We start from the raw sequence: 15,723 nt of genomic DNA, 5'->3' as shown, positions 1-15,723 counted from the left end.
GGCAGTGCTGTAGAATCGGTGGGCGGGGCTAAACGGGCAGTGCTGTAGAATCTGTGGGCAGGGCTAAACGGGCAGTGCTGTAGATTCGGTGGGTGGGGCTAAACTGGAGGCGATGTAGAAGCAGGTGTTGCTCTTCTTCTGTGGAGGCGGAGTTTAGCCACACTATTATATCATAAAGTGTCACATTCCACAAGCTGTCGTTTTGGCAGATTGGCTTCAATATTAGCTGTTTAGACTAACAAGAAAGTTTTGAGTTCTGAAACTTGCTGTTTTTATGCTACATTGACCTCTTATATGTCAAAAGATCAAGGGAATTTTGATTTCTCAGTTCATGACCCCTTTAATATCAGTTTGAGCGTGTGCTATAAGTGAAGTGATCACTTAGTCACACACACACACACACACACACACACACACAGAGTACAGCGAGCGTTGCGTGGGCAGCAGCTGCAGTGACTCACAGTCCAGGAACAGCATCACTGACTCACTGCGCCCTCTGCTGGGGAACTCTAACAATGACTGTGTGTGTTTGTGTTCGCAGAGTTTTCTAAGTCGCCGTCTGAAAGGATCAATTAAACGAGCAAAGAGCCAACCCAAACTCGACCGTACAGGAAGCTTTCGCCACATGATCCTCCCACGATTCCGCAGCGCTGACCAGGAGAGGTACACACACCCCCACTCACTCACACACACACTCTCTCACACACACACTCTCACACACTCACACACACACACACTCACTCACACACACTCTCTCTCACACACACACTCTCACTCACACACACACTCACTCACTCACACACTCTCACACTCACACACACACACACACACACTCACACACTCACTCACTCACACACACACTCACTCACACACACACTCTCTCACACACACACTCTCACACACTCACACACACACACACTCACTCACACACACTCTCTCTCACACACACACTCTCACTCACACACACACTCACTCACTCACACACTCTCACACTCACACACACACACACACACACTCACACACTCACTCACTCACACACACACTCACTCACACACACACTCTCTCACACACACACTCTCACACACTCACACACACACACACTCACTCACACACACTCTCTCTCACACACACACTCTCACTCACACACACACTCACTCACTCACACACTCTCACACTCACACACACACACACACACACTCACACACTCACTCACTCACACACACACTCACTCACACACACACTCTCTCACACACACACTCTCACACACTCACACACACACACACACACTCACACACACACTCACACACGCACACTCACTCACTCTCTCACACACATACACACAGAGACTCTCAAACACACACACACACACTCTTTCACACACACTCTCACACACACACACACACACACACACACACAGTCACACAAACACACACACACACACTCACACACACTCAGACACACACACACACACTCACACTCCAACGCACACTCACTCCCTACTCACACAAACACACACACTCACACACTCACACACACACACACACACACAGACTCACACACACTCACTCACACACACACACACACTCTCACACACACACACACACACACACACATACACTGCTGCAGTGACTCACTCTCCCATTGTGCTTCAGTGAGTCACAGAGATGTACAGCACATGTAGAGCGTGCCGTCTGTCCGTCTGTGTGTGTGCAGGACGCGTCTCATGCAGAGCTTCAAGGAATCTCACTCTCATGAGTCCCTGCTGTCTCCCAGCAGCGCGGCCGAGGCTCTGGACCTCACGCTGGACGAGGATGCCATCATCAAACCCGTCCACTCCAGCATCCTCGGCCAGGAGTACTGCTTCGAGGTCTGTCTGTGTGATGCTCTCTGAATACACCTGAGATCTACAGGTCTTGGCCAAACCCTCACCACCCTCCAGACTATTAGAGAATAACACAACACGACTAACTAATTCAGTGTTAGCTCCTTACAAGAGGAGCTATTGGGTAACACTTTACAGTAAGGTTGCATTTGTTAATGTTAGTTAAGCTACATTATTACACATGAAGTAAAACTTAAAAATAATCCTAAAACATTAAGTAATCTCAATTATTCTTAATTGTATTATTTTTGTTTACATTTACTAATAAAATTTGATTGCTTTAATTTAAACTTATTTCATTTAGTTGCCAAGACAGTGTTTCTAATTTAATTTAGTTTTTTAGTTTTTTCCCCTTTTTTTTCAATACTAAAGTTTAGTGTTGTTTATATACTATTATAGATTTTATTAATAATTGAAATAGATTTTTATTTACATTTTTTTGTAGTAGTTGTTCATGCTTTTGTCATTTTTATTAGATTTTTTTTTTTTTTTAGTAAAACTATTATTGAGAGTTAATATTTTATTTCAAGTTTAGTTTGTATTTATTTATAGTTTTTTCCTCTTTTTTTCTTTTTTTTTTTACTTCAATTTAAATTTATTTCAGGCAACATTTCTAATTTTTTTCACATATTTATTTTATATCAGCTTTATTCCATGTATAATATTATTTATTAAACGGATAGTTCATCCAAAAATAATTCTAAAACAGTCATCTTAATGTTAATTTCTGCATTTATTAAGACTTTTTTAAGATTAAAAGTTGTTTTTGTTAATATTATTTAATGCACTGTGAACTAACATGAAGTTTTTATTAACTAACATTAACAAGAGTTAATAAATTCTGTAAAAAATATAGTGGTCATTGTTAACTAATGCAATAATAACTAATGTTAAAAAAATTTACCAAATTATTTAAAAACATAGTATTTAAAAAGCATAATTTATTAAATGCTTATTTTTAATAAGTAATTATTAATAATTACATCACTGTAAATTGTAATGCAAATAAACAGATGTCAATCAATTTTTCGCTCATAAATAACTATTGTTTTTAATGAAGAAAATGCAAAAACTTCTGGAATCACATTATTCCAGTTTCTATCATTCAAGTCGAGTCACGTTTATTTCTTTTGCGCTTTACACAATTTAAATAGAGCAGCTTCACAGGAGAATATGTGCACCACATCTGATTGGTGCTTAATGAAAGAGGGTTTTCTGTGAGGATGTCTCTGAAGCTTCGCTCGTCTTCTGTGCTTCAGGTGACCACTGCATCGGGCACCAAGTGTTTTGCGTGCCGCTCCGCTGCTGAGAGGGACAAATGGATCGAGAACCTGCAGCGAGCCATCAAACCCAACAAGGTACCATCACACTTTACATCACTGCATCAGTCACAGAGTGTTTAATGGGACAGATGTTAATATACGCCCGTGTGTGCAGAATGATATGGACTGTAGATAGTAAATGTGATGAAAGATCATTTGTCTTCTTACAGTAGCTCACATTCATATAGATGAGCTCAAAACTACAGTCATCAACAGCAATAATACTGAATGACATGGAGTCTTTTAATGAAGTCTCAGAACATTTATAAGACAAACCAGGACATTCAAAACTGAGAGCTGGGTTTGTGCTCCTTCAGCCAAGGTAAACTACTGCTAGCTGTTCCACCATTGGAACATGCTGTAGGTCGAGCCCCCTTCTCGAATGAGAGCTGGATGTTTGCTCCCTCAGCTACAGATTTACTGCTAGTCACTCCTGCATATTAGCCGTAGATTGACTTGATGACTTTTCAAACATAGCGTTTTGGGATGCTCCATTTCCATCTATGGGCTGCTCTTTCAGAGTGCTACGAGAACCCCTTAGAACGGTATTTTTAAATCCATGTTATGGTAAGTGTGCACGTAAAGTCTTTGTACACTTTCTAAAATCCACATAAGTGGTAAGTGTGCTCATTATGCTTTGCCCACTTTCTAAAATCCTGTACTGTAAGAGCTTTCCCTACTCAGGGAACCATGGTTACATAAGTAACCTGAGACGGTTATTAGCAGAGAACACAGAGCAGATCTTGAATTTCAGTGCGGGATTGCGGCTATTAATAATAATTCTACTCATTCCCGCAGGTTCCGAGCTTATAACACGATGACAGATGACGTATCATTTGCACGTGCTTTTGAGTCTTGAGAACTCACTCGCACACTCTCATTTTCTGTGCGCCCACAGATCGCGATAAGGAGAGTGACAGCTTTTAATAGTTATTAAAGGAGTTTGCCAATGTGATATTGGTTCAATACAACAGTTCAGTAAACAAGTACTGCCTGATTTTGCTCTATTTCTTAGAAAATAGTTCCAAATATAGTAACAGCTAAGCCGCTGCACATCTCTAAAAGCAAACACCGCGGTGTTTCATTCATTCAATGAAAGTGCGTTTTTGAAGGAATCTAGTGAGTCAGTGATTCATGATTACCCATTCATAAAGACAGCCACTTGCTTCATTCCTGAATGATTCAGCCGTTCGAACGAATCAATTAAATGAATGATTCAGTGATAAAATCAGTGACTTGTCCCCACCTGCTGGCGGATTTAGTTTCATTTTTAGTATAATTTCAGTTATTTAAATCATTTAATTTAAAAATTTTATATTTAAAACATTAATCTCCACATAAATGCATGAATTTAATTGCACTCATGCCACCTCTGAGCCTCATTAAACGTCTGAAAATGTACCTACAAGCCACTTTTGTGTTCTTGTGCACCACCTCTGTAGTACAAATTAATCTATTAATACTAATTTCATATGATTGGTAACCTATTTGTCTTATTCGACTTCTTATTATATTGTTTTATATAAAAATTTTAAAAAGCTTATAAACATAAATTTTTGAATTTGACATAGATGAAAAAGATGCCATTACAAAGGTAAAAAGAAAATACCTCTGTAAGTCACTTTGAGTCAAATGTCACCTCATATTAGGTGTAAATAATTTTGTATTATTTTAAATTAGGAGGACAAGCGCTCATAATTACAAGAAGAAGAATAAATGCTTTTAAACTGTGTGTGCCAGGTATGGCTGTGGAATGGGGTTTGGCTGAGGAAAAATTAGCTTTAACCCGTTTGTGGCGCTATTTCAAAAATTGTCCTATATGTTCTGTCAAAGACAGAATGAAACGACACTAATGGAGATGGGGTAGCATGAAAAAACCGTAGCGTATGTGTTGTTGATGCGCAGCCTCTAGCCTTGGGGACAATTTTCTTAAGCCCGCTCCCGCTGTATTTCTGACCATGGATTTTATTAAAGTCATTTGAACACGACTGCTCAAAATGGTCTAAATTTATGAAACCTACACATTCAAAACATTATTACGCTGAAATGTTAAGTGTAAGTGAAATGTTAAGTACTGTAAGGTGACTACATATGCTGGGGTGTTGATATAAAATAAATGGTGCTTTAAAAAGTCCTTGAATCTGGTGTTCATGAAAGAGTGGGAACCCTGTTTTTGAATAAAACTATTATTGAGTTATTTTTTTTATTTCAGTTTTAGTTTTTACTTTTGTTTTTCTTCAATTTAAATTTTTTTCACGCAATATTTATTTTATATCAGCTTTATTCCAGTTCACAAAAATGTTTTTAGTAGCTTTAGTCAACGATGATAACCCTGCTCTACACTTAACAAGCACAGAAAACCTTTTTAAAGCGTTGTTATTAAATGTGGTAATGATTTTTTGATTTCCCCTGTGTGGCTGCAGGATAACAGCCGTCGTGTGGAAAACGTGCTGAAGCTGTGGATCATCGAGGCCCGTGATCTCCCTCCGAAGAAGCGCTATTACTGCGAGCTGTGTCTGGATGACATGCTGTACGCGCGAACCACCAGCAAACCGCGCACAGACACCGTGTTCTGGGGCGAACACTTCGAGTTCAACAACCTGCCGGCCATCCGCAGCCTCAGACTGCACCTGTACAAGGAGACGGACAAGAAGAGACGCAAGGTCTGCTCATACATGAGTTCTGATAAAGCGCTTTACACTTCAACTAGATTCAGTTCTACCATGCAAACCCATTCATTATAAAGCGGAGAGTTCCGGTGCTTGACTCTGATTGGCTGAGCCGCGTTCGAAGCTGTTGTAAATGACGCTACAAAGTAACACACACCTTTGTTTACGTTTGTGTGTTGCTCGGCAGCTACTTTGTAGCAACCACAACTGTTTCTGAGGAGCTACATTGTTTGGTGGAAGAATACTGTGTTTATTAATATCATTACACTTTATTTGCTCTGCTTTATTTTGTGAAACCTTACATCAATTAAATGAATGATTCAGTGATAAAATCAGTGACTTGTCCCCACCTGCTGGCGGATTTAGTTTCATTTTTAGTATAATTTCAGTTATTTAAATCATTTAATTTAAAAATTGTATATTTAAAACATTAATCTCCACATAAATGCATAAATTTAATTGCACTCATGCCACCTCTGAGCCTCATTAAACGTCTGAAAATGTACCTACAAGCCACTTTTGTGTTCTTGTGCACCACCTCTGTAGTACAAATTAATCTATTAATACTAATTTCATATGATTGGTAACCTATTTGTCTTATTCGACTTCTTATTATATTGTTTTATATAAAAATTTTAAAAAGCTTATAAACATAAATTTTTGAATTTGACATAGATGAAAAAGATGCCATTACAAAGGTAAAAAGAAAATACCTCTGTAAGTCACTTTGAGTCAAATGTCACCTCATATTAGGTGTAAATAATTTTGTATTATTTTAAATTAGGAGGACAAGCGCTCATAATTACAAGAAGAAGAATAAATGCTTTTAAACTGTGTGTGCCAGGTATGGCTGTGGAATGGGGTTTGGCTGAGGAAAAATTAGCTTTAACCCGTTTGTGGCGCTATTTCAAAAATTGTCCTATATGTTCTGTCAAAGACAGAATGAAACGACACTAATGGAGATGGGGTAGCATGAAAAAACCGTAGCGTATGTGTTGTTGATGCGCAGCCTCTAGCCTTGGGGACAATTTTCTTAAGCCCGCTCCCGCTGTATTTCTGACCATGGATTTTATTAAAGTCATTTGAACACGACTGCTCAAAATGGTCTAAATTTATGAAACCTACACATTCAAAACATTATTACGCTGAAATGTTAAGTGTAAGTGAAATGTTAAGTACTGTAAGGTGACTACATATGCTGGGGTGTTGATATAAAATAAATGGTGCTTTAAAAAGTCCTTGAATCTGGTGTTCATGAAAGAGTGGGAACCCTGTTTTTGAATAAAACTATTATTGAGTTATTTTTTTTATTTCAGTTTTAGTTTTTACTTTTGTTTTTCTTCAATTTAAATTTTTTTCACGCAATATTTATTTTATATCAGCTTTATTCCAGTTCACAAAAATGTTTTTAGTAGCTTTAGTCAACGATGATAACCCTGCTCTACACTTAACAAGCACAGAAAACCTTTTTAAAGCGTTGTTATTAAATGTGGTAATGATTTTTTGATTTCCCCTGTGTGGCTGCAGGATAACAGCCGTCGTGTGGAAAACGTGCTGAAGCTGTGGATCATCGAGGCCCGTGATCTCCCTCCGAAGAAGCGCTATTACTGCGAGCTGTGTCTGGATGACATGCTGTACGCGCGAACCACCAGCAAACCGCGCACAGACACCGTGTTCTGGGGCGAACACTTCGAGTTCAACAACCTGCCGGCCATCCGCAGCCTCAGACTGCACCTGTACAAGGAGACGGACAAGAAGAGACGCAAGGTCTGCTCATACATGAGTTCTGATAAAGCGCTTTACACTTCAACTAGATTCAGTTCTACCATGCAAACCCATTCATTATAAAGCGGAGAGTTCCGGTGCTTGACTCTGATTGGCTGAGCCGCGTTCGAAGCTGTTGTAAATGACGCTACAAAGTAACACACACCTTTGTTTACGTTTGTGTGTTGCTCGGCAGCTACTTTGTAGCAACCACAACTGTTTCTGAGGAGCTACATTGTTTGGTGGAAGAATACTGTGTTTATTAATATCATTACACTTTATTTGCTCTGCTTTATTTTGTGAAACCTTACTACGTATATGGAGTAACCGTTTTATAAACGCAATAATCCCCGTGAAGCCGTAGTTTACAGTCAATTTACAAATTACAGCTAATTAAATTTCACTAATCATCTGAATTCATAAAATGATATAATTTATTAAATTTTTATCAGTAATGGAGCCTATGACATCAGTTTTATTTTTTCCTGATTTCCATGTTTTCCTTTTTAATTCCATTTTAATGCTTTAATTAACTTTTAATATCAAAAAGCATATCTAATCAATTGAGTTAAAAAACTTTACCAATTTAATCATTTATTACACTTTGAACAATAATAGGCAACTATTAATATTTTTTTATTCTGTACAAAAACGGTGGTAATCAAATAAATGCATAACTTTAACTAATTAATCGTTTTTGAATGTAAAAAGAATTACATTTTAAGATTTTATTTTTTAAAATAATTGTACTTTTATTTGTTAATTAAATCTGAACTCATTTTCATTTAGTTTAACTTGATGTTCTAAAACAACTAAAACTGAAATAAACAAAATTAATAAAAAACTATAGACAAAACTAAAACAAAACAAAATTACTTTAAAATTTAAATGAAAGCAGAAAATATAAAAATAAAATCTAATTCAGAATATTAACAAACTATAATGGTACCTCTGATAATAAAGCAACACTGCATGAAACCACAAAACATTTCATATTTAAGTTTTTGTAACAGACAGTGGCGGCTGGTGCTAAAAAATATTGAGGGGGGGGCAAACAAACTGAATCACACTTAATGCAGGCAGCGGGACTGAATGCTATTGTTAAATAACCATTTAAAAAGTGACATAATAATGTATCATTACTGCTTAGCTAAAAAATGGAAGTTGAAAATTCAACAGTTAAAGCATGAAATAAGTTCCCACGAATCAGTGAGTTTAATGTGGGTGTATTGTTAGTAAAGTAATCATTAAACGTGTAATCATTCAAAAAATATCAGCCATTTATATTAATGTGATTCAGAGATGAAGGCCATAATACTAATGTTGTCCACACGAGGGAGCCACAGGATATCAAATCCTTCAAGATCTCAGTTTAAAGACTGAGAAAATGGTTCATTAAATTGACTTGTAGTAAAAAATTGCATATAAATTAATTTTTTCATCAAGTTTAATAAAGCCCAATATAATAAGTATGCAAAAACTGTAATCCCCTAAAAACTTACACCATTATTTTTTATCTTCATTTTAATGGTATTGACAACATATTTGTCAAGTTGTCAGACATGATTGAATGTATGTCCAATTTATCTATTTTGATATTGTGCATATACCAATACTTCCATAAAGACTCATATTTTACTTGAAAAGAACATTGGATAACTATATCATCCACACAAGCCATTCTGCTTGGACCCCGATGATCGCCTCAAGTTAAACTGCAGTGTTTCGGTTTCCTTCTGTGTCGCTGTCCACAATGCTTCAGAAACAGGACTTTAACAAACAGGGAAAACAATAAAAGGCATGACTTGCATCGCGTCCGGCTAGCCAACTCCGTCCAAGCTCCATGATCCCTATTTTAATTAATTTATTTTTTTCTTCATTTAAATGCCTCGTGAAAGGATTTTTTGTGAAGATAAAATCAAATGTACTTTCGTCTCAGAAGAGAGAGATCCAATCACTATGAGGCCAAAATATATAAAAACAATACTGATTCGCTAAAATCAGAAGTGGGAGGGTCTGGGGCGCAGTGCTAGTACAATCTGAAACAAGCCAATTAGAGATTCATTCAAAATAGGGATGGGTCACGATTTTTAATAGTAAAAAACAACACCACTAACAAACATCTAATCTTGTGAAATGTGTGGTAAGTACTGTCGAGTGCTGCTCCGTATGTGATCGCGAATCTCGGAAGTGAAAGTAAAAAGCAAGCGCACGTTCAAAAGCGATTTCAATGGCCCGCATATTAATAACAACTCCCTGATGCCCGCAGTTTATACACAGTATAATTACCCAACGATATAATTGCGACAGAAGATATTAAAGTATATTTTTCCTCCCGTCTCGTATCTATTCCCTTTAGGGGTTCCATTTTTTAAAATGGAAATGTACTAGCTTTATGAGCAGTTGATTTATGCTAACCGACGGACTGTTATGTTAATAAGTGCCGTCTTTCGGTTGTGTTTATTATATTAATATGATTCAGCACGTTACAGTCATTATATGGCTTGAGTTAAGGTAGCCTGTGTTCTGAATTTAACAGTTTATCATACAGATTAAAAGCGTGAATCCCGTCTCTCTCCATCTCTCTCAGTTTATGGGTGTTTGTGCGTGTATGTGGGGGAGGGGTGCGATTTTCGAATAATAGTCGAATAATACCCAGCGATTTTCGAATATTATTTTTGCTTGGAATGCCCATCCCTATTTCAAAAGTTTACTTTTACTTAAGACTTAATAGACACCCATTTGTCCGGCGCCCCGCGCACACACAACAAACCAAATAGAGTTAGATTTTTTTTATTTTTAATAGGTACAGTGCTAACATGATTACCAGTCAAATAGTATGACTATGGAGCCAGATCAGCCTCAAAAATAACACATTTGCAAAACAAAATTCATAAATGCACAGCACAATTTACATTTACAAAATCCAATTCGTAAATTCAAAACACAATTCATAAATACACAAGTAAAAGCATAAATATTTCCCCAAACGCTCACACAAATGCATCTTACCTAAATACATTTAAAATGTTTACACAAATATGTATATATCAAGTTCTTGAATTAATTTCCATCACACATTTATGAATGATGTTACATGTATTTATGGATCGTTGAATCTGCATTTGCAGATCGTCACACGTGCGTGGACCGCTTTGAATTTGTGTGCGGTATTTTTGAGACCTTCCTGGCAGGTTAAGATTCACAAATATCTTTTTTTGGAGGATGTTCCGTTCAGCCAATCGCGGTGAGCTTTTAATCCACCAATCAAAACGCTCTTTACTGAACAGACTCGAGAAGCTCAAGCTGCGCTTGTACTGTGCAGTGTTCCATGATCGGGTCCTTGATGTAAAGACAGTTTAATGGGTCCTCTTTTTTTTTTAGCACCAGATTACAATTTCTACAAAATCACATTATGATTTATATCATTCGCACAAATACAGCTACCCGGTTAGCCTGTAAGTTGGTAAATTGCACATACCCTGTTTATTCAGATCAATCTGTAATGTTATCAAATAAGTGTTAAATCAAATAAGAAAATGCCATCAGATAAGAAAACGACTTTACTCACTGATTGAGTGTGGTTTTCATCCTCCGTGCTAAATCTCTTCGCTGTGTGTGTTAGAAATCTCCCTTAGGTGGTGATAGCTGTTACTCAAGCTGCGCTTGTACTGTGCAGTGTTCCATGATCGGGTCCTTGATGTAAAGACAGTTTAATGGGTACTCTTTTTTTTTTAGCACCAGATTACAATTTCTACAAAATCACATTATGATTTATATCATTCGCACAAATACAGCTACCCGGTTAGCCTGTAAGTTGGTAAAGTGATTTTGTTTGTAATCAGGTGCTAAAAAAAGAATACACATTAACAGTGTTGGACAGTAACACATTACTTAGTAACGCTTTACTGTTATAGGATTTCATTTTAAGTAACGGAGTAATTTAATGCGTAATATATTTTAAAAATAGTAATTATAGGCTATACTATATCGACCTATACTTACAGACTTCAATTTGGTTAGTGGAGAGTGCGAACATTAACGTTCCATACATCGCAAGACCCTGAATATCTTTGTGAACACAAGCACAGGCAGAACAAACCAGCAGGAAGCAGTACTACCATCTTTCTCCTTATTGTATAATGTTACAAAAGCTTTTTATTTCAGATAAATGCTGATCTTTGGATCTTTCTGTTCATCAAAGAATCCTGAAAAAAAAATACTCAACTGTATATTGATAATCAGCATATTATTAATGTGCTTCAGCCAGGATAAAGAATATGAAAAGTGCTCCGAGTTTCTGCAGAAAAAAAAGAGCAACAACAAAAACATGTTGCTGGAGACGGGCTTATTGAAAATTGAAAAACTGCTTGTCTGCCAGCAGGAGGCGCTGTGAGAGCGGCAGAACTAGCGGTTTCTCCAGTAACGGCTGTAATCACAGCAGCTCCGCTCATGAACGCTTCTTTATCAGATCAAATGAAAATGTCATCGAAACTTTTCTGAAGACAGTCGGTTCCCTTCAGAGATAGGGCGCCACGTTTTGATTTTGAAACATGCAGCACTCATGTTTATTCAACGAAGTCAAACGCCACAAATACATCGATGTATGGGAAACACTGGTAATGTATATCGAAATATCGGAAATGTGTTTAAAAATCATATCACCGTTATTGAAAATAATTATATCGCGATACATATTGATATTGAATTATTGTCCAGCCCTAAGTATGACTAAATAATGCAATTTCGTGATTATTTTGCAATATATTTTTAACATTTTGAAGTAGGCTTCTGGCTAACTTGAGGGAGGCAGCGCCCCCTATTGACCAGCCGCCACTGGTAACAGATGCTGTTTTAGAGAGTTTGCCATGAATACGGCTAGAGAAATTAATATGCAAAAAAAAGATGGCTAAATAAGCCTCTAAAATATGCAGTGTGTCTTTAAAAAAAAAAAGCAAAATACAGTTTGATGGCTGCTAATTCGGGGTTAAAGTTGGACCTCAGTTGTGACCTTCTGGAGTCTGTACGTTCAGATGTGTGTGTGTGTGACGCAGGAGAAGAGCACGTATCTGGGGCTGGTCACTATCCCGATCCCCAGTATAACGGGCCGTCATTTCGCGGAGCAGTGGTATCCGGTCATCCAGCCCAGCGTTCTGGCTAAAGGCGGCGGCGTGGGCAGCGGGAAGATCATCAACGCCTCGCTGCGCCTCAAGTGCCGCTACCAGACCATGAGCATCCTTCCCATGGAGCTGTACAAGGAGTTCGCAGAGTACGTGACCAACAACTACCGGACTCTGTGCGGCGTCCTGGAGCCGCTGCTGAGCGCCAAGAGCAAGGAGGAGGTGGCCTGTGCGCTGGTGCACATCCTGCAGAGCACCGGCAAAGCCAAGGTCAGCCGCACTCACGCCAGCGCTGTCATAGAGCATTCACACCAGCCATATCTACAGGAGCCCATATAAACAGACAGGAAAAACACATGCAGAGCAGTTGCTAGAAATTCTATTTAGATTTATTTTACGTAATATTTACTAAATTGTATACTATGAAAATGTAATTTAAAAATATGGTATAGTATTTTATAGACTTTGTTAAAAATGCGAATAAAAGGAAGTAAACACTATAACTGATAGTGCACTCGGTAAGTTTGTAAGATCTCAGCGCCGTCAAAATAAAAGTCCCGCTTCCATCCTATTGTTCAAACAAGAATGCCAAATAGCGGCCGATATATCGGTTGACCACTAATTGATTTACTATTACGGTTTTTATTAATATTTTGAATTAGGTTTTTTCTGTTTTCATTTAAATTGTAGTAATTTTGTTGTGCATTTTTGTCATTTTTATTAATTATTGTTTTTTTATAGTCTATATGTGTCCCTGCAGCACAAAAGCAGTGTTGAGTCGCTGGGGGATATTTGTAGCAATAGCCAACAATACATTGTATGGGTCACAATTATACATTTCTCTTTTATGCCAAAAATCATTAGGATATTAAGATCATGTTCCATGAAGATATTTTGTAAATGTCCTACCGTAAATATATCAACACTTAATTTTTGATTAGTAATATGCATTGCTAAGAACTTCATTTGAACAACTTTAAAGATGATTTTCTCAATATTTAGATGTTTTTGCACCCTCAGATTCCAGATTTTCAAAAAATATTGTCCGATCCTAACAAACCATACATCAATGGAAAGCTTATTTATTCATCTTTCAGATGATGCATACATCTCAATTTCAAAAAATTGACCCTTATGACTGGTTTTGTGCTCCAGGGTCACAAATAGTTTTTATTTTATTTTAGTTTTAGTTTTTAAATAATGCCTGGTAATGATTTTATCAGTAAATAAGAGCAAAAATTATACTGGATAGCATATATTCTAAAAATTATATTTTCTAAATAAATATAATCAGTGTCAGTATTATTTTAAAACTTAGATGAGTTTAAAATATTTCAACTGTATGCAGTCAGTGAGAAAGTGTGGGAAACGTAATCCTGTGTTTTAGCATTAGAGAGTTAATGAAATGCTGCGTTTATCAGATGTTAAATATCATCTAAAAAAATCTGGAAAAGTATGGAAGTTTGAAGTTGAAAATGTTTAGGACACAGGGTTATTAGAGTAAAACTAAAATCATTAAAAAAAGCTTTTTTTGTTACTTCAAATAAAATGTTTTATTTCAGCTAGTTGCCATCAGTTCTCATTTTCATGTAGTTTAATGTGGTGTACTAAAAAATAACTGAAACTAAATAATACAAATTATGCAGACATAATTAAAACACAAACATTAAAAACTTTTTTAAAAATTCAAAGTATTGATAAAACGACGATGTATGGTCACAGAGATCTGACGATACGAGTATCGTTACAGCTGGCCCTGTATTAATATTGTGGCACGTGTGCAGCAGTGGACTGCGCTTAATTTGAATACAAGAACGTTTAAAATGGAGTAGAAAAGTGTGAGGTTTCTAAAAGATAATGAATAGAGCATAATATATAGGCTACAACAAGGTTTAATCTGGCCGCAGAGGAACACTACGGGGTTGCCTGATGTAAAGAGACGTAATCCCCGACACAGAGCTTCACACTTGCGCAATACGGAAATATCTGCTAGGTGTGCTACTTATCTTTGTCAACCTGGCAACCAGTGTTGGGGGTTACGTAATCAGATTACTTTTTTTCAAGTAACTAGTAAAGTAACGCATTACTTTTTAATTTACAAGAGAATATCTGAGTTACTTTTTCAAATAATTAACGCAATAACGCAACTCAGAATATGAACCTAAATAAAACCTGCAATAATTAAATGTTCAACAACACAAATATGCTTTATGTATTTAATCCCATTCTATTTGCTTCTGACCTTCGATGATGCAGTTCAAGCGTACTAATAATCACACATTACTCTAGACAGCACTTGTGTGTCTTTGTTTATTGCTGAAGTGTGTTGAAATGTCTTCTGCTGCATTCTACTGTACTTTCCCTTCAGCCTGAGGCGCATTCATTTCACTTTTGCTGTGAAAGGCTTTTATATTTGCCAAAAATAGAACTTTTTATTTTAAAAACAAACAAGCAAGCCCTGTCCGGATTTAAAAAGTAACGCAAAAGTAACGTAACGCATTACTTTCCATAAAAAGTAACTAAGTAACGTAATTAGTTACTTTTTTATGGAGTAACGCAATATTGTAACGCATTACTTTTAAAAGTAACTTTCCCCAACACTGGTGGCAACGCGCTTGCTTTCTGAAAACACTGCTAAGCTTGCAGTTAGCGTGTGTGTGTGTTTAGATACAGAAGACAGCGTTAGTTTAGCACTCTTCTCATTTTTATTTATATTTTTTAAACGTAGAGAGTGTGTTAATTTGTGCAATGATAACCTACCAGCAATGTAAAGATGATTTTTTAAATGAATGAGTACATTACAATATAAATTTATTAGAACGAGTACATTATTATTTATGGGCTTAAAAACAAGATGCAAACAATCGAGGAGTGCCCCAAAGTAAACATGAAACACATGCCATTACCTATATTGTACTGTGGTACAGTTCTGGAGGCCCTTCATAATGCAGAGCTCAGCTGCTGCT

The 15,723-nt window shown here is 36.9% G+C and overlaps 1 protein-coding gene across 1 annotated transcript in view; it reads left to right on the top strand.

Annotated features, from left to right (window-relative positions):
* Positions 1-15,723, top strand: part of LOC107574461 (ras/Rap GTPase-activating protein SynGAP-like) — a 52,350-nt gene that overhangs the window by 7,925 nt on the left and 28,702 nt on the right. Inside the window, exons 2-6 of the mRNA XM_016260895.1 lie at positions 542-663; positions 1,714-1,867; positions 3,142-3,240; positions 5,628-5,867; positions 12,692-13,046. Of these exons, the coding sequence (XP_016116381.1) occupies positions 542-663; positions 1,714-1,867; positions 3,142-3,240; positions 5,628-5,867; positions 12,692-13,046 (970 nt within the window). The remainder of the gene's footprint in view (positions 1-541; positions 664-1,713; positions 1,868-3,141; positions 3,241-5,627; positions 5,868-12,691; positions 13,047-15,723) is intronic.

The sequence above is a fragment of the Sinocyclocheilus grahami genome, unplaced genomic scaffold (assembly GCF_001515645.1).
Source record: "Sinocyclocheilus grahami isolate Dianchi unplaced genomic scaffold, SAMN03320097.WGS_v1.1 scaffold2239.1, whole genome shotgun sequence".
In the NCBI taxonomy this organism is placed as follows: Eukaryota; Metazoa; Chordata; class Actinopteri; order Cypriniformes; family Cyprinidae; genus Sinocyclocheilus; species Sinocyclocheilus grahami.
Note: the sequence above shows the minus strand (reverse complement) of the source record. Positions and strands in the feature narration are given on the sequence as shown.